At 34.1% G+C, this 20,735-nt stretch overlaps 1 protein-coding gene across 11 annotated transcripts in view; it reads left to right on the forward strand.

Annotated features, from left to right (window-relative positions):
* The window catches only part of Ddr (discoidin domain-containing receptor 2), a 671,237-nt gene that overhangs the window by 577,928 nt on the left and 72,574 nt on the right, over positions 1-20,735 (forward strand). For all 11 annotated transcript variants that reach the window (XM_074119472.1, XM_074119475.1, XM_074119477.1 and 8 more), the window contains one exon: positions 1,733-1,872. In XM_074119472.1, coding sequence (XP_073975573.1) covers positions 1,733-1,872 — 140 coding nt within the window. The remainder of the gene's footprint in view (positions 1-1,732; positions 1,873-20,735) is intronic.

The following is a 20,735-nucleotide window of genomic DNA, read 5'->3' on the forward strand; positions in this document are numbered from 1 at the left end:
AAAAGTAAAAGAAAAAAATATTCTTTTGTTGAAATTGAAATTATGTTAGCAATTTATAAGTTAGGGAGAAAGTTCATTGGCCTAGTGGCACCATAACTCAACTCTGTTAATGGATATTTTGAAAGGAAGTAATTATGCAAAGACGATTTAAGCATAACTGTAATTGACTTTAGCATTGTTGTGATCTCTCGTCAGCTTTCAACGCTTATTAAAATTACTGTTTATTAACTTAAATTTCTCTTACATTCATTCGCAGATATAATCATTCGTACACAAACATCGCTTCTATAAATGTTTGGTTTAATGTTTCTTATTTGATTTTTATCAATTATCCTTAAAGAATAAATAGATATCTTTTTGAAAGTACCACATGCGCAAGCATCTTCCAAGCGTTTTGACCAAGTTTTATTTTTGAAGGAGCTTTAAAAGGCAAAATAATGGGGTTCCATCTTATTTTTGTCATTTACTTTAGGGATCAGTAATAGTGAGGAATATTGTCAACTGGGAAGCCCAAGATATAACCTTACCTACAAGAAGTTACCTTGTCTCTCTGATTATCCGGTACTCAATTTAATAATTCTATCTGAATATTGCAAAAAGCATTCTTTGTCAGTAATCTATTGTAAAGAGGAACTCTAGTTATAATTCTGAACTTTCTGTATCCACTCAGCTTTACTTATAGTTATGATCTGAATTTGTAACAAAGTGGAATTAATTTATGATTTTAACAAGTCCCTTATCAAGAAGATTTACCCTTCAATGAATATACGAGGTGTGTTCAAAAAATAAGGTGAATTTTCATTTTTCTTAAAAAATATTTATTTATTCATCGATTTTTATTTTGTCTCCTTCAAAGTAGTCCCCCTCAGATATAATACATATGTGCCAGCGTTTTTTCCAATCCTCGGAACAGTTCTGATATGCACTTTTTGGTATGTCCTTGAGCTCTCTCAGCGATTCGGTTTTTATCTCCTCAATCGTCGCAAATCTCCGTCCTTTCATGGGTCTCTTCAATCATGGGAACAGGAAAAAGTCGCAGGGCGCCAAATCTGGTGAATACGGTGACTGAGACATGATAATGTCATTCAACAATTCCTGAGCGATGCTCATGCGACGGTTTTTTTGATCAAAATTCAGCAATTTTGGAACGAACTTCGCTACTACACGCTTCATGCCCAAAATTTCCGAAAAAAATTGCAGGACATGTGCCAACCGATATGCCGACAACCTCAGCAACTTCTCTAATTGTGATTCGACGATTCTTCTCAACATTTTCATCGGTTGTTGATGTGCTGGGGCGCCTAGGGCGAGCGTCGTCATTCACATCTTCTCGACCTTCTGTGAAAAGCTTGTACCACTTGTAAACATTTTTTTGACACAGAGTACTCTCACCGTACGCCACTCTCAACATTTCAAGTGTTTTTTAACACTTAATTCCATTTTTTACACAAAATTTGATGCAAATTCGTTGATCCATTTTTTTCGACAGAAGAAAATCGCCGAACTCGCAAAACACTTGTCTTATTTATGCCTCTAACATACAAACTAAACATGCTATATAGCTACAACTTTGAAAATATGTTCGAGACAAGTGTACCAACATAAAAAAAAAAGACAATCGAAATTCGAATGTACGTAGCCCGCGAAATTTGAAAATTCACCTTATTTTTTGAACATACCTCGTAAATCAATTTTATACAACATTCATTTCTTATTTTCTGTTTAAAACCAGGTTACGAATGGGTCGGCTGGCGAAACGACAGTTTTAGCACCTCTGGCAGGCCAGTGGAAATTGTATTTGAATTTGACACCCTCAGAAATTTCTCAGCTATGTACTTACACACGAATAATCTCTACTCCAAAGATGTTCAAGTAAGTAAAGAAAAAAATAATTATAATTATTCTTTTTGACAATCGTTGCCAGTGCGTTATTTTGACATATTTTATGGTTGACTTTCTTTTTTTTTTACATTTGCCATTTTCTTTATTGAAAACTTTCGGCACATAAAATCCGCTTAGAACATTTTTGTTGTTAGATGTTCTTAGACAAGTTTAATTTCGTGTAATGGAAACGTTCTAACGCATGGGAGGAAACGAAGCAAAGTGCCCATGATGAATAGATGAACCATGTGCTGGACATATCATATATCGTACTAAATATAGACTACTGTTAGCACAAAAATTCAATGCTATCAACTGAAATTTTTTAAATATCAATTAATACGTATCTGTTCTATATTGACTATGTTTTATATTGAACAATCTTGAAAGATGTTTGCTTGTCTTAATTGGCTCCAGTCAGGTCTCACTTTGAATTGTGTTAGCCCAAATTTTGATAGTTTTTAGCATGAATGCCGTCGTCTTTATTTCATCAAAAAACAATTCTTTCAAAGAACAAGTATTCTGTCTGTTATAATATATTCAATAATTACGTTTAAACGTGATTATGTACTGAAGAGAATTTGTATTTATTATTATTTTTTTTTTTTTTTTTACTTCATTTATTTTCACAACTGCAGTATATTTCTGCAATAAGTGAAGCTGATATAACATGATACAAGTATTAACATGAAGTAACGTGAGGGAAGAGTCCACCCGTTGGTGAAACCTCCCAAAGAGGTACACTTCCACTATTGTCGACTGGCACTTACTTCTTTGAGAAGATCGCGTGGCCACCTGCGCTTCAACTATCTTGGAGGATTTCCTGGCAATGCAGTTAGTTGGGATATACTAGTAGATTAGGATGTGAGGTGATTGATGTGTGGAATTTAATATAACGGGATCTTATAGCTTCTGAAACATAAGGGACAAGGGAAATCTCGGTGAAAGGTAGAGTTTGATACAAAGTAAGGAGCATTAGCGATTCGACGGAGTGTTTTTTGACTGGAAGGGCTGGATTCTGTAGATATTGGAAGCTTTGGCTGAGCCCCAAAGTTCCATTCCGTAAGTCCAGGCAGGTTTTAGTACCATGGTGTAGATAAGCCGTTTATTCTGTAGTGAGAGTTTAGATCGCTTGACAAGAAGTCTAGAAAGAAGTTTGAATTGTCTGTTCAGTTCTTTCCGTTTGAGTGTAGTATGTGGATTCCAGGTTAGGCGTTTGTCCATGAAGAGTCCTAGGTACTGAACCCAATCTGTTGTGGGAAGAGGAGTGAGGTTTAGGTAAACGGGTGGAAGAATTGTTCGCCTTAGGGAGAATGTAGCGTAATTACGAGGGTCGTTTGAAAAGTCCGTGCAAAGTCAGAGAGATAGCACCACTGGCGCGTATCGAGGTTATGTTTAGTTAGTAGCACCTCTTGGAAGAACACACACCAAGTTTCAGCCAGATCGGTCTATTTCTTCGTGTTTGGCATTCGTTTGAATCGAGGAAGTCGAGTGATTTTCAAAAAATGGACGAAAAAGAATTTCGTGTGTTGATTAAACACTACTTTATGAAAGGCAAAACGCCTCTGGAGACTAAAGAGAAGCTAGATAAACATTATGGTGACTCTGCACCTTCGATTAGAACAGTTTATAAGTGGTTTCAAAATTTTCGGAGTGGCCATATGGGCACAAGTGACACTGAACGTTCTAGACGCCCTGTTGAGGTTACTACTCCAGAAATCATTGATAAAATCCATGATATGGTGATGGATGACAGAAGAATGAAGGTGCGTGAGATTGCTAGTACTGTGGGTATCTCGAATGAACGGGTACATAATATTTTGCATCAACATTTGGACATGACAAAGCTATCCACAAAATGGGTGCCGCGATTGCTCACGCTTGACCAAAAACGAAATCGTGTGAAGTGTTGCAAGGACGGTTTGCAGCTGTTCCAGAAGAATCCGCAGGACTTTAAGCGACGTTTCGACACTGTGGATGAAACATGGATACATCACTACACTCCTGAGACCAAAGAACAATCTAAACAATGGGTTACCAAGGGGGAATCTGCGCCAAAAAAAAGGCGAAGACCGTTCCTTCGGCCGTAAAGATTATGGCGACTGTCTTTTGGGATTCGCAAGGAATAATCCTCATCGACTATCTGGAAAAGGGTAAAACTATTACAGTTGCATATTACTCATCGTTATTGGACCGTTTGAAAACCGAGCTGTAAGAAAAACGCCCACGATTGGCCGACAAAAAAGCCCTTTTCCATCACGACAACGCACCAGCTCACACCTCAGCAGTTGTGGTCGCAAAATTAATGGAACTAGGGTTCCAACTCGTTTCACATCCCCCCTATTCTCCAGACTTGGCTCCACCGGACTACTATTTGTTCCCCAATATGAAGAAATGGCTGGCGGGAAAAAGATTTTATTCAAACGAGGAGGTGATTGCAGAAACAAATGGCTATTTTTCAGACTTGGACAAATCCTATTATTCGGAAGGGATCAACAAACTAGAGCAGCGTTGGACGAAGTGTATAAGCCTAAAAGGAGACTATGTTGAAAAATAAAAAAGGTTTACCCCAAAAAATTAAGTAGTTTTTATTTTTGCACGGACTTTTCAAACGACCCTCGTACATTTGCTTTTATGCTAAATATGTATTTAAAATAGTGAAATACTTTATATTTCTTATTAAATCTTAAATTCGCATTTCTTCTTACAAAAATGAAAAGCGCTCTGCAATAGAGGTACTTTGAGCTCATGCCGCATAAATCATTTTGCACTTCAGACATTCTTTTTCTATTCATGGATCACTGCTCTTTCACTTACTTCAAATGATGAACATTTATCTAGCTCAGTCTTAACACGTAGACTAACATTTTTTGCTTTCTTTCACCAGCAAGAGGAATGCATTTGAATTAGCAAAATATTTGTTTTTTTCAGTATTTTCACTCATTTTTACCAATTTACCAACACTACGCTTGAAATTTAGAGAATTTAGTTTTTTCTTTTTTTGCATTTGATTAAGATTTAATCGCCGGATCTAAAACGAAACTCATACGTTAACGAAATTTAATGTCTCTTGCAAAAATAGCGAAGAATGAAATAAACTATTTTCTTTTTATCTAAAATTCATCTCATCTTTATGAATTAAATAATTATATCTAAATTAACGTGTTATTATTTTTTAACAAAACAGTATTTAAACTGATATTTTTATGAAATGTATTGTTATTGTTGTATAGAAGGCAAAAAAAAGAAAAAAGACATTGTAGAGAAAATGATTTCACATCTTTGACACATAGTATGGTGACAAACGAGCGTTTTAACAAGCACATAAATATAGTACACCGTGTTGAGAATCTTTCGTTCAAACACCAGATATTTTTTCTGGTGGTACTTTTTGTTTTGTTTTTAACAAGGTGTGCACCTCGTTTGCTCGTATCCTTAAAACACAAGATTTCACAATCTTTGTTTTCCACATTTTCTCTATAAGAGTTCATGCCAGCCAGTTATATCTTCAAATTTCCGACATCGTATATTGAAGTCTGAAAAATACAAAAAAAAAAAAAAAGAGAGTCAAAAATTAATACTCATCAAATTCCTTGATTAAAAAGTAATTATTATTGATTTATTTTAATTTTATGATTAATCAGGTTTTAAATTTTATTCTGTGGTTACCTTATATGATTTTAGCGAGTATGTTCACTAAGAAAATCCTGTATTTTTAAATCTTTTGACTGTAAATGGTTCCCTATATTTACCTTTGTTGACCTCAAGAGTTCTTATATTCACTCAATATACTCTCTCGTCATTCCTCATTCGACTAAATTGCGTTAGGATTATTTATTTCCTAATTAAATCCGATTAAGGAACATCGCTAAACTTAACCATCTTTCGAAACGTTGGTTTAAAACCAGAACTTCAGGATGATCATATAGTAGTATTAAGGAAGTAAAAATCCCTGAAAAATAATATTCATTCTCCTTAGTTCAATTTTTTCTTCTGCTTATAAAACTGCAGGAACCGTAGAGCGGTTCAGCTAGGAATGATGGCCCATTCTGGCCTGCATCAATCACCAGAACAGTGGAAGATTTACATATCTTGTAAGGTTTATATTTTTTTTAAATTTCATTCAAACTAAGCTGATTGAATTGTATTCCACGTTTAAGACGCAGGAAAGAACTCTTTTTTTTTTTTAACCTTTTTGAACGTTTCTGTTAAGTATGAATATTTTTGACGTGAATACATCTTTAAATTTGCTATCATATGGAGGCAATCCAAAAAAACCTAATGATAACAAAATCGGGGGATACAGTTTGGCATTATAGTTTCGAATCTATCGTCTACATCCAAAATTAAATTAGACCACTGGATAGCTAAAGGATCAAAGAATTCATTACGATAATCGAGGACTGTGACGCATCGCGCGCGGTGGTGGGGGAAGCGCCGCCATTTTGAGATCATTTTGCTGCGTATCGAGATTTGTGATTAGTATAACTTTTGACTTGGAGAAGCTACGATGTTCGTTTAAGTTTTAATCGTCAGCTGACGTCACAATCTATCGATTGTGTATAAAACATTAGTGTAAAATAGTGACAGTGAATATAATAAGGTGTTAGAATAAAAATATATATAATGTGGGCCTATACGCGTCGAAAAGCCAAAACCAAAATACAGAGATCGTATACGGTTGGAAAGGGCTTCTCAAGAACAATCGAATGGTAATAATAAAACACCATATGACCGAGTCAAGTTGTGTGCCGGGAACGTAAAAGAATGAATGCGGCCGAGCGGATCAACGACGGTGTCAGGTACATCTGCAGCTGGGGCGGTTGAAATTATGCAAGTGGATGATGAAATCGCTTCTACATCGACAACGGACTGTATAGACATAGATTGTGTTCGGTCGTCGATTATGAAGACATATTGTTTCATCCTAAATACATAAATAAAAATATTTTATATTAAAAATATAACCCGTTACGTAAACGTATTTACGTACAACACACGGCCCTGATCATGACACAGTCACAGTTTTTTTTTGAGTAACCTCTTCCAGTGCTCGGCCGTTCACTGGACAATACTGTTCCCACCAAACCCAATCAAATAGAATCAAATTTATTCAATTACCAGAGTTTTCCATTACAGCTGTTATTTCTAAATTATTTTGAAAGTTTTTCTTATTTCCATCCATCATGTAATACATTTTTCTTTTATTGTGATAAATTATGTCGGTTTTAAATTACATTTTCTTACAATTATATCATTTTAAGCAGATAAATTAGTTTGTTTAGGATGTATTTAATGATATCTAGCAGTAATATTCCATAATATAAAGATGTAATGTTAACCATATATTAGCAATAACATTGCTTGCTCGGGACGTGTAGTTGTTATTGTTTCAGTAGAAGTACCACCCACTTTGCTCGTGGTCGTCAACGTATAAAGTCATTTTACAACGTATGTACTTTCCATTTTACGCCCACTAGTAATACTTAAATGGTACAGATTTATTTTACTATCCTTTCTTCTGCACTTGTTGCTACACAGTAGGTATTCTTATCGCTTGAAATATTACCCATAATGCTAATATTTTTTATTTCTTAATTTTTTTTTTGTTATCTAAAATCACAAGAGATGCAGCCGTATATTCAATTTTGTTTTTGTTAATTTCTAACTAATTTTTACTTTAAATTCTTTTGTTATTTCATTTTCTTAGACAAATTTTGTAATTTTTTATTTTATCCGCGCATATTTACTGAATCTCTGACCGCTTTCGGACTTGCGTCTGCCATAAGATGTAGAGATTTCGACTTCACTTAGTGCTACCTGTAATTAGATACTAAAATTCAGTAAAGAGTTTAAAGTATGTTCATTCTTAGTATGAACACATGTTCTGAGTAGATTAAAATGCTGAACAATGACAGACCTGTAGGTTCTTATCTTCTAATTGTGGCAGACATCTCGAATATTTTTACATTTAAAAGTCAGTAAAATAAATTAAAAAAGAAATGATTTACCTAATAAATATGCTAGGCAAGAGTTAATTAAATTATTAGAGCTTGGATTGTCTGCTCGTACTTTTTATGCACGTGCATGTATTTGCTGGCAATGGATATGGCAGCTTAAAGCTGCTTAGGATGGCAATGTGTTGGCAGCATCAAATGATGGGCAGCCTTGATGAAAGGCGGAAGCGAAGTGATCCATTCGTACCTGGTCATCATCACTGACGCTTCTATGAAGAGGAAGCAACGGCCCACTGACGATCCATGATCGATATCAACAGAAACAACATGATGATGTTGGCATCACCTTACCAATGACCACAGCATCCATTATGAGACAATGCCATATCAATACTTGAACCACATGAGCAACTCCTCTGTGAGTTGAAGTTAAGGCTACAGTCTAAAGCAGGGGTGTCAAACTCAAAAGCTAACTTGGGCCAAATAAACAATGCTTAACAATGCGGTGGGCTGCAAAAAAAAGAATCAATGTCCATAGAAACAAATATTTTTATTTTGACTAGTAAATTGTAATAAACATATATAAAGTTAAATTATTGTTTACGTCCAGATACTTGACATCTCTTCTCTGATAATATCATTTCTATTTCGGGAGTTTTATTGGCCGAGACTACTTTCAAAATTGACCCAACGTGAGGGTTTCAGCCAACTAGAATTTTACATTTTCGCACGTACAATTTAAAATGATCCGTATAGTTTATAAATAAAGTATATTATAATTTTATATAATGGTTTCGTTTCTAATTAACATTTCTATTTTATTTTTGCTTTGCGTCGGATATATTGACTGGGCCGCAAAAATGTTCATCTCGGGCCGCGAGTTTGACACCCCTGGTCTAAAGGATTATCAATTGGGTTTGGGAGACTTCTAAATCCCGGAACCGTAAATGTAGGCGACTAACCATGCATTCTACTTCCAGAATTGTATTCTAATTTAAAGCAATACCGCTTGTGGCCCACGTTTTCAAGTGTAATTGGAATAATTTAGTTTATTCTGCGTAAGATTTTAAAATTATTTATTGTTAACTAGCTGTACCCGTTCACACGTTGCTGTGTTTGAACAAAAATGCAGTTTTGATACCTCAAACATAATTTATTAATGACCAAATGTATACAATACATCGAAATGAAAATTAACAATAAAATTATCCCTACTTCAGAGTACAGTAATGTCCTTGCAAAGGTAGCATTTCTACATAATGTGAAAAATTCAGTTAATGTTGTTGGAGGTGGTGACATTGCTCTTGCACGTACATTTTCTGATGTAAAATACACACGCTGTCCATTTTCTGCTAAATGAACAACCGTTGGATATCGCTCATGAATGGAAAATGATAAAATACGCCATACGGCCTCATTGCTACTTATGTAGCGTCCCAGTTAATATTGGGTGACTTCATCGTTAGATGCAGTTGTATTTTCCACTCCAAACACTGCCATATCGCTTCCTTTGTTCACATATTTGCAAATATATTTTATCGCTTTCACTGAATTGCAGTACTCAGCATTTATGTGTGCGTTATACGTTTTTAGTAGTAATGGAGAATATGGTACTACCCAACGATTATCAACGTCAATAGTATTGTTGAGTACTTTTAGTTTAATGGATTTTCCACCATCTTCGGTATAATTTATTCTCGTATTAATAATTGCAAAAAACTGTTTTTCATGGTTTTCATGGTTACACTTTTAACAAATATTACTAATTAAATGCTATTTTGATATTTTTGGGATATTTGTTCGGGAGCACCTAGAGCCCCAACTCTGATTTAAAAAAAAAATTGCAAAAACCTACTCGGTGATATACCTAATAATTTCCCAAATTTTCACGGCGATTGGATGTATGGTTTTTGAATCTATCGAGTACAAACAAACAGACACACATTCATTTTTATATACGAGGTGTGTTCAAAAAGTAACGGGAATTTTTAAATTTCGCGGGTTTGGAGAGTCTGATTGTAAAAATTTTTTTTTATTATGTTGGTACACATGCCCCTGAAATACGATAAAATTTTCAGTAATATTCATTGTTTACTTCTTAAGTGGCAGCCGTTAAGGTTAGACGTGTTTTTCGAGCTTGGCGATTTTTGTTTGTTAAAAAAAATGGATCAAAGAATTTGTATTAAATTTTGCGTAAAAAATGAAATAAAGTGTAATAAAGTGTGTGAAATGTTAATAAAGGCATATGGTGAGTCTGCTATGAGTAAAACAAGGATTTACGAGTGGTATAAGCGTTTCCAAGATGGCCGCGAAAACGTTGAAGATGACGAACGACCTGGACATCCAAGCACATCAACAACCGATGAAAACGTGAAAAAAGTGAAAGAAATGGTTATGAACGATCGCCGAATCACAATCAGAGAAGTCGCTGATGATGTTGCCATATCAATTGGCTCATGCCATGAAATTTTTTCGGATGTTTTGGGTATGAAACGTGTGGCAGCAAAATTTGTTCCAAAATTGTTGAATTTCGAACAAAAACAGCGGAGAATGGAAGTTGCTCAAGAGTCACTCAATGAAGTCGACAACAATGCGGATCTACTGAAACGTGTTATAACAGGTGACGAAACATGGGTTTACGGATATGATGCCGAAACTAAGGCTCAATCGTCCCAGTGGAGGCATTCTGGATCGCCAAGACCGAAAAAGGCTCGACAAGTGCGGTCGAATGTGAAGGTTATGCTCACTGTGTTCTTCGATTTTAATGGCATAGTGCATCATGAATTCTTGCCACAAGGTCAAACAATCAATAAGGAGTACTACCTACAAGTTCAACGCCGTTTGCGTGAAGCAATCCGAAAAAAAACGCCCGGATTTGTGGCAAAACAATTCATGGATTTTGCACCACGATAATGCACCTGCTCACACTTCATTGCTTGTTCGTGAATTTTTGGCCAAAAACAAAACTTTAACGATGCCCCAGCCTCCATATTCGCCAGACATGGCTCCATGTGACTTTTTTCTATTTCCAAACATAAAGAGAACATTAAAAGGCCGTCGTTTTACAAGCATAGATGACATTAAAAGCGAATCGCTGAAAGAGCTGAAAGCTATCACAAAGATCGAGTTTCAGAAGTGTTTCGAGGATTGGAAAAAGCGCTGGCACAAGTGTATTGTATGCGAAGGGGACTACTTTGAAGGCGACAATATTAATGTAGATGAATAAATAAATATTTTTTTCAAAAAACGAAAATTCCCGTTACTTTTTGAACACACCTCGTATACAGATGTATTGAAGAAAATTTAAAAAAAAATATATATTGAGCTTTTAATTTTTGAAGCACCACCTCTTTCTGTGACTCACCTGCGTTTCCCGCTGCAATCATGCTTTCCCTCCAAGGAGTTAAACACATTATATTCGCTTATAACAAAACTCTCCATAAACCAATCATATTTTAGAGTTCTTTATTATTATTTATGTAAATAATATAAGCAACATAATGACATTAATGTCTCCCTGTAAACTTCTTTTATTTTTACCTTTAATAAAAATAAAATTCTTGTAACATGTTAATAAAAAACAACACCTGCGTATTTGTAAAATGATTATGAAATCGTTGGGAATTTGTTGTTAATGTTAGAACATTCACAGTTGATTTGCTTCTGTATTAAACATGTATCTTCCTACGGACTGAGGATTATTGTCAAATTAATTTGGCCCCTTTTGAAGCAAACAACAACAGCAACAACAGCAACAACAACAGCAACAACAACAAAATATAAATCGCCCATTTCTTCCTACGATTGTTCAAATATTAGCTTGTATGCATATATTAAAGTGAACGTAACGTGACAAGTGGACCTGTGTTTTTATATCTAAAATATTGTGGAATTCTTTTCGATAGTTTTGTTTATTAATTAGAATAATCATTTATTATTAATTAAGGCTAACTTTTCAGTGCAATTCCGGCCCCCGTTACACAATGGAAAACAAAATCTGAGGGCAAACAGCTAGATTTAAACCAGAGATCTTCGCGCAGGAGACTGTGATATTACTACTAAGCTATCTCCTTCTTTTAAATAACAATATTGCTTTGAACTTAACGAAATGAACATCTCAATAAAGCTGAAAAAAAATTTAATGGATTTAATTAAAAACTTCTTGGGTTTTTAGAGCTTAAGGATGGTGATTTAGTAGTTCCAAAAATAGGATAATCAAAATTGTTTTTTTGGCAATCATACTCACCTAAAAATACTGGCCCTCCCCTAAAGATCATTTATTTACAGAATTATTCTGAATATTTTACAGCACAAAATGTGTAGATGTAGTTATTAAAAATAATATAAAAATGTTCAGCAAAAAATTTATTCTTAAAATATAAAAAATAAATAAAAATGAAGAAAACGATTATAAATAACTTTAAAGTTTGACAATTAATATTAAAATATAATTATGCCATGGAAATGTGCTCATAAATTAGAATTATTAGCACTATGCACCAACTTAATAACTGTAGACACAGTAATTACTGCAGGTGAATTTAATTTATCGTTTCTGAGACGCTGACAGCGCATATAATCACATAAAGATAGAACTAATTAAATGGAAACATCTGTTGCAACTGTTTTAATATCCATGAAAAGTGGTTATACATTAAACATTTAGGTAACGTTTAATAATTAACGTGAAAATTATCTGTTAAGTAAATAATATCATACAATATATTTAGTTAATCACAACTCATGCTGATGTACTTGCGAGGTATTTGTGATTGATAGAATTAATAATCTGAGAGACCTTCTATTGTTAATGTTGTTCTAATGGCCTAATCTATATCATTCTATTACATATTGTTGCAAGAGTAACTATTCTACTAAAATTTAATCGAAATAATAGTACAGAGAGAGAGGAAAGAAATTGTTTTCTGCTTAACAGTAAAGCAAGAGATCGCTGAGTTCTTAGAGCTCTGAGTTCTCACAACGAGATATCTGTACAAGTTCTGATTGTCTTCAGATTTTTCTTACATAGGCTCCTCTTACAGTTCAAGGCCAGTAACGAGAAAGCAATACCCTGCGGTCGACAGGGCACTTAAAAGTGTCCGGGCGCCATTAAATCGTTTAAGTCGAATTTTGAATTCTAAGAGCAAGAGTTAAAAATGGCAATGACAAATGAAAATTAAAAGTTTAATAAATTAAAATAATATTATCAGTGTGTGAGGGCGCCACGGTAGCCGAGCGGTTAGAGGCGAGACCTGCGAAGCTAATATGTATTGTGGTACTGGGTTCGATTCCCGGTCTTAGGTCTTGGATTTTATTTAATGGTTAATAAAAGAAATTTACAGTAAAGTATGTTTTCTATTCGCCGCCGTCCACAACACTTAATTAGTAATTGGACGTTAAGCCCCGCCTGAAAAAATTGGCGATTACTTTACTTTTATCAGTGTGTAAAGAGGGAACAGATTAGCTCAGTGATTAGTGAATACTAGATTCCAACGCGGAGATCGCAGGTTCGAATCCAGCTGCTGGCTCTTAGATTTTCTCTTCCTAGGGAGCATCTTACAGCTCCCTGTCTGGTGATGAATAGTGTTGAGGCCGACCTTGCTCTGAAAAAGCTCCGTGCGTCATTAACCCAAGAGGTGAACGAGCCTAAAATTTAAAAATGATGAACAGTGTTGCCTGAAAACGAGAGTACACTCTCTGGAGGCCAGCAGGTCGCTAAAGGCTGTGGATGCTTATGACCTTCATGATCATTTAACTTTCGGTGATTAGCCGTTTTCGAGTTATGTGACCACACTCATATTTCACTGACCAGCAGATAGACTTGTGCAATAGATACTCACGAATTTGTAAATGCCATTTTTTTCGAACTCCGAGGACTTAAAACCAAATATTTTCGGAGAAAACCCGAAATGGTAACGTGCTTGAAACCAAAGTACCAAAGTAAAGTAGTTATTTCTTTTTTCAATAAGGTAAACCCTAACTTAGAATTGTTGCAGTTAAATAGTTGTCTTGAATTTTTATATTGCAATGAAATTCTGCAATGCCTAATTTTAGATTTATTTTAAAAAAAATTATAAAAAAATTTCAAAAGTTTACGAAAATATATAGAAACTCTTAGAGATGTATGAGTGGGTTATAGTTTTGCAAAGTTTCCTGTAGTTATCATGTTGAGTTGGTAAGTTAAAATATATAAGTGTACGCTCTACTTGGACGAGTTTTAGTAGATTACAGAGTATATATACTCGTACTACGATAAGGCAATCTTTAACTCATGCCCATTCATTATGGAATATTACATACCGCTCTGGCTTTACACTGAGAATTAATTTCTTACTTTCTGGAATTCAACATTAATTACGTTTGAAGTTACAGTTATATGAATTTTTGACTCTTGTTTTCTAGCAATATCAATTAACTATTTGGATTTAATTAAAAACAAGTAGGCGTTAACCTTTAACAGCTAATTATGAGTAAGAACTCTAATGAAATGCCGTTAATTCATATATAATTTCTGCACCTACATCACCGAACTTGCATATTTCTCCACTAAAAATCTTGTATGGAGAAGTATTGTATTCTTTCAATTAAAACAAAATTTAAGAGAATCATTAATGTTGTAAATCTTAGTTGAACCGCACCAAATTAAATTATTTTTTGGAGTATTTCTTTAAAAAAATAAGTATTCAAGGCGTAAACGTTATTTAATCAATCTTCAGCAATCATTAATTGGTGACTTATTCCTCCTCGATTTTACTTCTCCGTCCTAAATCATTCAAAATTACTTAATTTTCATTTTCCTTAAAGTGTAAATAAGAAACTCCATAAATAAGAAAAGCTAAATCAGTTTTTCTCTATGAAATATATTAAATAAGTAACCCGCCAGAATGCAGAAACTGTTGTTAAATATGGGCAATTGAATTGACAAGAAAATTGTCGGCAACATCTATGCCATTTCCTATCGGATTGCAATGTTAATTATACTATAACAATAAACCATAATAACTAGACCATTTTTGAAAAAGTAACTCCCAAAACTTTAGCCAACGAATAATTTGTCAGTTACGTATTAAAACTGTCCGGTAGGACAGTTGTATAAGGGTTGACCATCAAAAACTGCACGAAAAAGCGTAACGTTGAAAAACACCCAACTTTGACAATTTTTTTCTCTTTTTCTATAAAAGATAAAATTCCCAAATTTTCTTTAAATTAAAGGGCAAATCCTCCTTTATGACTGTAATTTTTTTGCATCAACTCATATCTAATAGGTATCGAGAAATACGTTGCTGAAAATGAGCAAAAACGGCATTTTCAGAAAATGTTCTTGTTCTTGTTCTTCTTGTTGTTCCCTTTTTTGTAAACAACGTAGCGCCTAAACGCGCGAACCGATTTTCATGAATGAGGTGTCATTCGATTTGGAATTTTATGTAGATGTGCCTTTTGGGGGTCTCGACGCTGTACATCGAATGGGAGAGGAGTTAGCCCCATGTATGTGAGACCCCCTCCAAAATTATTATTACTAATAACTCTGTAAATCTTAGCCCGATTTTGATAAAATTTGGTAGGATGATAGGGTGAGGGCTTCCCTACGTAACATTAAAGCGACGATCTGCTCTTACCCTTGTAAGGGGAAGTACAGCAATCGTTTCAAATTATCCACACGTGAACCGATTTTCATGAATGATGTGTCATTCGAATCGAAATTTTGTACAGATTTGCACTTTAAAAGCCTGGACGCTGTGCCTCATAAGGAGGGGAGTTCGCCCCACCCAAATAAGGCCCTTTCTAAAACTATTATTACCAATATTTCTATAACGCTTAGTCCGATTTTGATAAAATTCAGCTCGAATAAGTGGTTAAAGCTCCTCTGCGTGGCTGTGAAGTGCTATCATGCTCTTGCACCTACTAAGAGGAAGTACTGCAATCGTTTAAATTATCAATGAGTGAACCGATTTAAATCAATGAATTGTCGTTCGATTAAAAAATCTTTGTCTCTTTGCCTAGAAGTACTGCAATCGCAGTTTATTTTTCTTACTCCTCTTAAAGGGAAGTACTGAAATCGCAGTTTAATTTTGTTATTTACGTACAAATATCTTCCTATGTTATTCAAAACGCTTTTTTAAAAAAAAAATTGTTATAGAGGATGGCAACTATAATCATTCTTTAAAAAGATCTCTCCAGTGGTAGTTACGGTTCCGACTTAACACCTTATCAGGTTATAATGATAGAAATGCTTATTCCAAATTAAAAAAAAAAATCTGTAAAGCAGATATGTAACTTTGCAAAATAGACAAAAAGGAAAATCCATCCAAAAGGTACAAAAATCTCTTTAACAAAAACTTACAGTTTAAAATGTTAAGTATAAGGGTTGATTAAACGCCAAAAGGTACACAAATCAGCAAGCACTCAACATTTCATTAATTCTTCATTAATATTTAAGTAATTTTACTGCATTAATATTCATTAATATTTTTTAGAATTTATTAGATGTCACAGACCCTTATGCTGGCCACTTCATTTATAATATTTTTTTGTTATAATTATGATCAATCACATATACGTACATGCATGTTAAAGTAGAAAAAGACAAAGTTAGAGTCGGCTACTGTCTTGAATTCATCTTACCGAAATATTCGTGAGCACAAATAATACACAGATAATAACAAGTAGATTATTCAACAATTATTGATTTCTCAATTGTAATTTAATTTAGTCCCCCTAATTTTACTTATAGTAAAATACTGGTATAATTAGCTGCCCTAAAAATATGCATATCTTATTCATTTTATATTACATATATACAACATTGTGGGATGAATACCTAGATTGAGAATGTAATTGAAGAAAACTATATTATTTGCGATAAAGCCAGATAATTATTACCTATTATTATAAACGTTTGACTACAACATAAAATAACAATTACTTTAATCGAAGAATGAACTTAAACCAACAATTTTTATTTAAAAATAAAAATAAATAAAATAAACAAAATCATTGATGTATGTTGGTGTAAGCATTTTTTAAAAAAGGTTTTGAATTCTTTAGCCTCATAATTTTTTTTATTTTTTATAACGTTTTTCTTTTTAACCTGTAATTAATAGTTTGATTATTATAAATAACTAGATATTAAAGTCAATCTACAGTGCTACTTGAACAAATATTTTGTAGACGAAAATGGCCAGCATAAGGGTCTGTGACATCTAATAAATTCTAAAAAATATTAATGAATATTAATGCAGTAAAATTACTTAAATATTAATGAAGAATTAATGAAATGTTGGGTGCTTGCTGATTTGTGTACCTTTTGGCGTTTAATCAACCCTTATACTTAACATTTTAAACTGTAAGTTTTTGTTAAAGAGTAATTGTAACGATTGCAATTGTGATGGCTTCTCCTCAGATATTTAGATGTACGAGTATCTGCACTAATTACGGATGGACGATCTGTTTCCTTTTGAATGCGGGTATTGAATTCGGAAAAGTTTTAATATAGTACCAAAACATTTAGCAGAATGATTATTTCTCTTTTTTAAAACTACTGCTGTTTAGCCTTATTAAAAATTCACCTTGGGATAACTTAATTCATTAATAGAGTATACTTTATTCAACTTTTTCTTGTTTATTCAATGTTCGGACTAAATCGAAATTCATTATTTATTCTTCCTTCAGAATTCAGAAAAAAGAAGACCAAAAACATTCACTTTAATACATTAATAGAAAATGTAAAGTCTGAATTGTTCCATGGGCAAAGAACTTATCGATTACCCCTATTACTCGTCTAAGCACTGCTATTACATTCTCTTTGTTCGACTTTCCTTTGATAAGAACATGCTAACCGCTATTAAACACCGAACATTTTACAGGAATAGTCAGTATATAATATACATTTTTTTTTTTTAATAGACAGTGCCACGATAGCCGAGCGGTTAGAGACATAAGTCCCTAAAGCTAACATGTACTGTGCCATTGAGGTTCAGTTCCTGGTTTAGGTCTTGGATTTTTGTAAATAGTTTTGAAATTTATAGTAAAGTACCGTTTTCTTCCCGATATCTGATTTGAGAGACGCAAAGCTCGCCAGAAAAAATGAGTTTTACTTTAATTTACTTTAAAAAAAAAAAAAAAAATAGTAACAAATAAGCAAAAAGAAAGAAAAGAAATCCAGCTTAAGCTTAGCAAGATATTTTGATCTAGAAAAGTGTTCTTAAGTGTCTTTATCTGTCACATAGGCGTTCATGACAAACAGTTAGAAAGCGACAAAACCAAATGCCCATAGTAACAGCAAGAAATCAAAGTGTACCGTAATTGATGAAGCGCACTTTCTCGTGTGGGATGCTAACTGAATAGATCCTCTGGTATATTCGATGCGCACCTCTTCTTTCTAAAGAATTCGTAGCATTTTTAGAAGAACTACAGTTCTTTAAGCAGTTTATCCCAAACGAGAAGATGTATAGTTCCGGCAAGCCCATTGGCTTTCGATCGCTGTGAGAAAGTTCGGTTCTCGCTGAAAGCAAAATGAAGAAAATCTTTTTTAAGAACTTAAAACTCCATATTCCTTCTTAACTTCCTTAATACAAGAAAAGTTTGCTTTTTCCAAAGATATTTTCCTTAACTTGTTTGGACTTATTAAAAAGCTGGTACAGCTCATTCAATAAAATTGTAATATTTTGTACTATTTAAGTACATAATATCCTCAAGTTATATTTATAATTTAAATTTTGTCCTTTGTAGGCTTTTAACGAATAGAATGCCTTACTTCTTTTTACTTTGCCTTACTTCTTGCAGGATTTCGACTTTTAGTTTTTTTCCAAGATGTTCCAATTTTGAAGTCATTTTTAGTACCAAAAAAGTGGTTGTTTATACAGACTAATTTGTGTGTATTTGCCTATCGTAATCTTAAAAAAACGAAAACTGGTAAAGTTTAAATTCAATATTTCGCTTATTTGTCACAAAAAAGATGCCACAGTAACATGTTGATCGAATTAGGTCAATTAGCATCACTCTAATGTATCGATTTTTCTGTTTTAAGCCACAAATTTTCCATCGATTTTCTTGAATTTTTTTTTACGCACACTAAATATAGTTCTTTTATTCATTGAAAATATTCATTTGCTTTTCTATTCGTAAACAGAATTTGATTTTCTTTATTAAATTTAGTTGTAAAGAACAATTTATTTCTAAAATAATCATTGGTACGAGGGTCGTTTGAAAAGTCCGTGCAAAGTCAGAGAGATAGCACCACTGGCGCGTATCGAGGTTATGTTTAGTTAGTAGCATCTCTTGGAAGAACTACACACCAAGTTTCAGCCAGATCGGTCTATTTCTTTGTGTTTGGCATTCGTTTGAATCGAGGAAGTCGAGTGATTTTCAAAAAATGGATGAAAAAGAATTTCGTGTGTTGATTAAACACTACTTTATGAAAGGCAAAACGCCTCAGGAGACTAAAGAGAAGCTTGATAAACATTATGGTGACTCTGCACCTTCGATTAGAACAGTTTATAAGTGGTTTCAAAATTTTCGGAGTGGCCATATGGGCACAAGTGTCGCTGAACGTTCTGGACGCCCTGTTGAGGTTACTACTCCAGAAATCATTGATAAAATCCATGATATGGTGTTGGATGACAGAAGAGTGAAGGTGCGTGAGATTGCTAGTGCTGTGGGCATCTCGAATGAACGGGTACATAATATTTTGCATCAACATTTGGACATGACAAAGCTATCCGCAAGATGGGTGCCGCGATTGCTCACGCTTGACCAAAAACGAAATCGTGTGAAGTGTTGCAAGGACGGTTTGCAGCTGTTCCAGAAGAATCCGCAGGACTTTAAGCGTCGTTTCGTCACTGTGGATGAAACATGGATACATCACTACACTCCTGAGACCAAAGAACAATCTAAACAATGTGTTACCAAGGGGGAATCTGCGCCAAAAAAGGCGAAGACCGTTACTTCGCGGCCGGAAAGATTATGGCGACTGTCTTTTGGGATTCGCAAGGAATAATCCTCATCGACTATCTGGAAAAGGGTAAAACTATTACAGGTGCATATTATTCATCGTTATTGGACCGTTTGAAAACCGAGCTGCAAGAAAAACGCCCACGATTGGCCCACAAAAAAGTCCTTTTCCATCACGACAACGCACCAGCTCACACCTCAGCAGTTGTGGTCGCAAAATTAATGGAAATAGGGTTCCAACTCGTTTCACATCCCCCCTATTCTCCAGACTTGGCTCCCTCGGACTACTATTTGTTCCCCAATATGAAGAAATGACTGGCGGGAAAAAGATTTTATTCAAACGAGGAGGTGATTGCAGAAACGAATGGCTATTTTTCAGACTTGGACAAATCCTATTATTCGGAAGGGATCAACAAAATAGAGCAGCGTCGGACGAAGTGTATAAGCCTAAAAGGAGACTATGTTGAAAAATAAAAAAGGTTTACCCCAAAAAATTAAGTAGTTTTTATTTTTGCACGGACTTTTCAAACGACCCTCGTAAATGATTGTTTTTTCGTTAGAATAAAGCAATTTGTCGATCTATCTCATTCATTAAAAATATTTGTGCAAACAAAATTTATTCGCACACTAAGAGCTTTTAAGGTACAGATGAAGTTTTGCTTTCTTTAAAGTTCATTTTATTATTGTACTTATAATAATATTGATTTAAGTGAATCAAACGTCAAATGAGTTGTAATATGAATTGTGAGTTGTTCGGCATCATTAAGTTCTCTTAAACCGTGGAGTGATCGTTTCATTTCTATTTGGCATAAAGTTTGTAAGTTGTATTAATTTGGTATGAAATTCTCAGAGAATTTCAATTAATTTGTGAATCTTCGGAAAGTGTAACACCACAATTCTTTCAGTAGAGTAATCTATTATTGAATAACATTAAAGCAACTATCTTTT

This window comes from Rhodnius prolixus, unplaced genomic scaffold (genome assembly GCF_049639745.1).
Source record: "Rhodnius prolixus isolate KJV_2025 unplaced genomic scaffold, Rpr scaffold_2, whole genome shotgun sequence".
In the NCBI taxonomy this organism is placed as follows: domain Eukaryota; kingdom Metazoa; phylum Arthropoda; class Insecta; order Hemiptera; family Reduviidae; genus Rhodnius; species Rhodnius prolixus.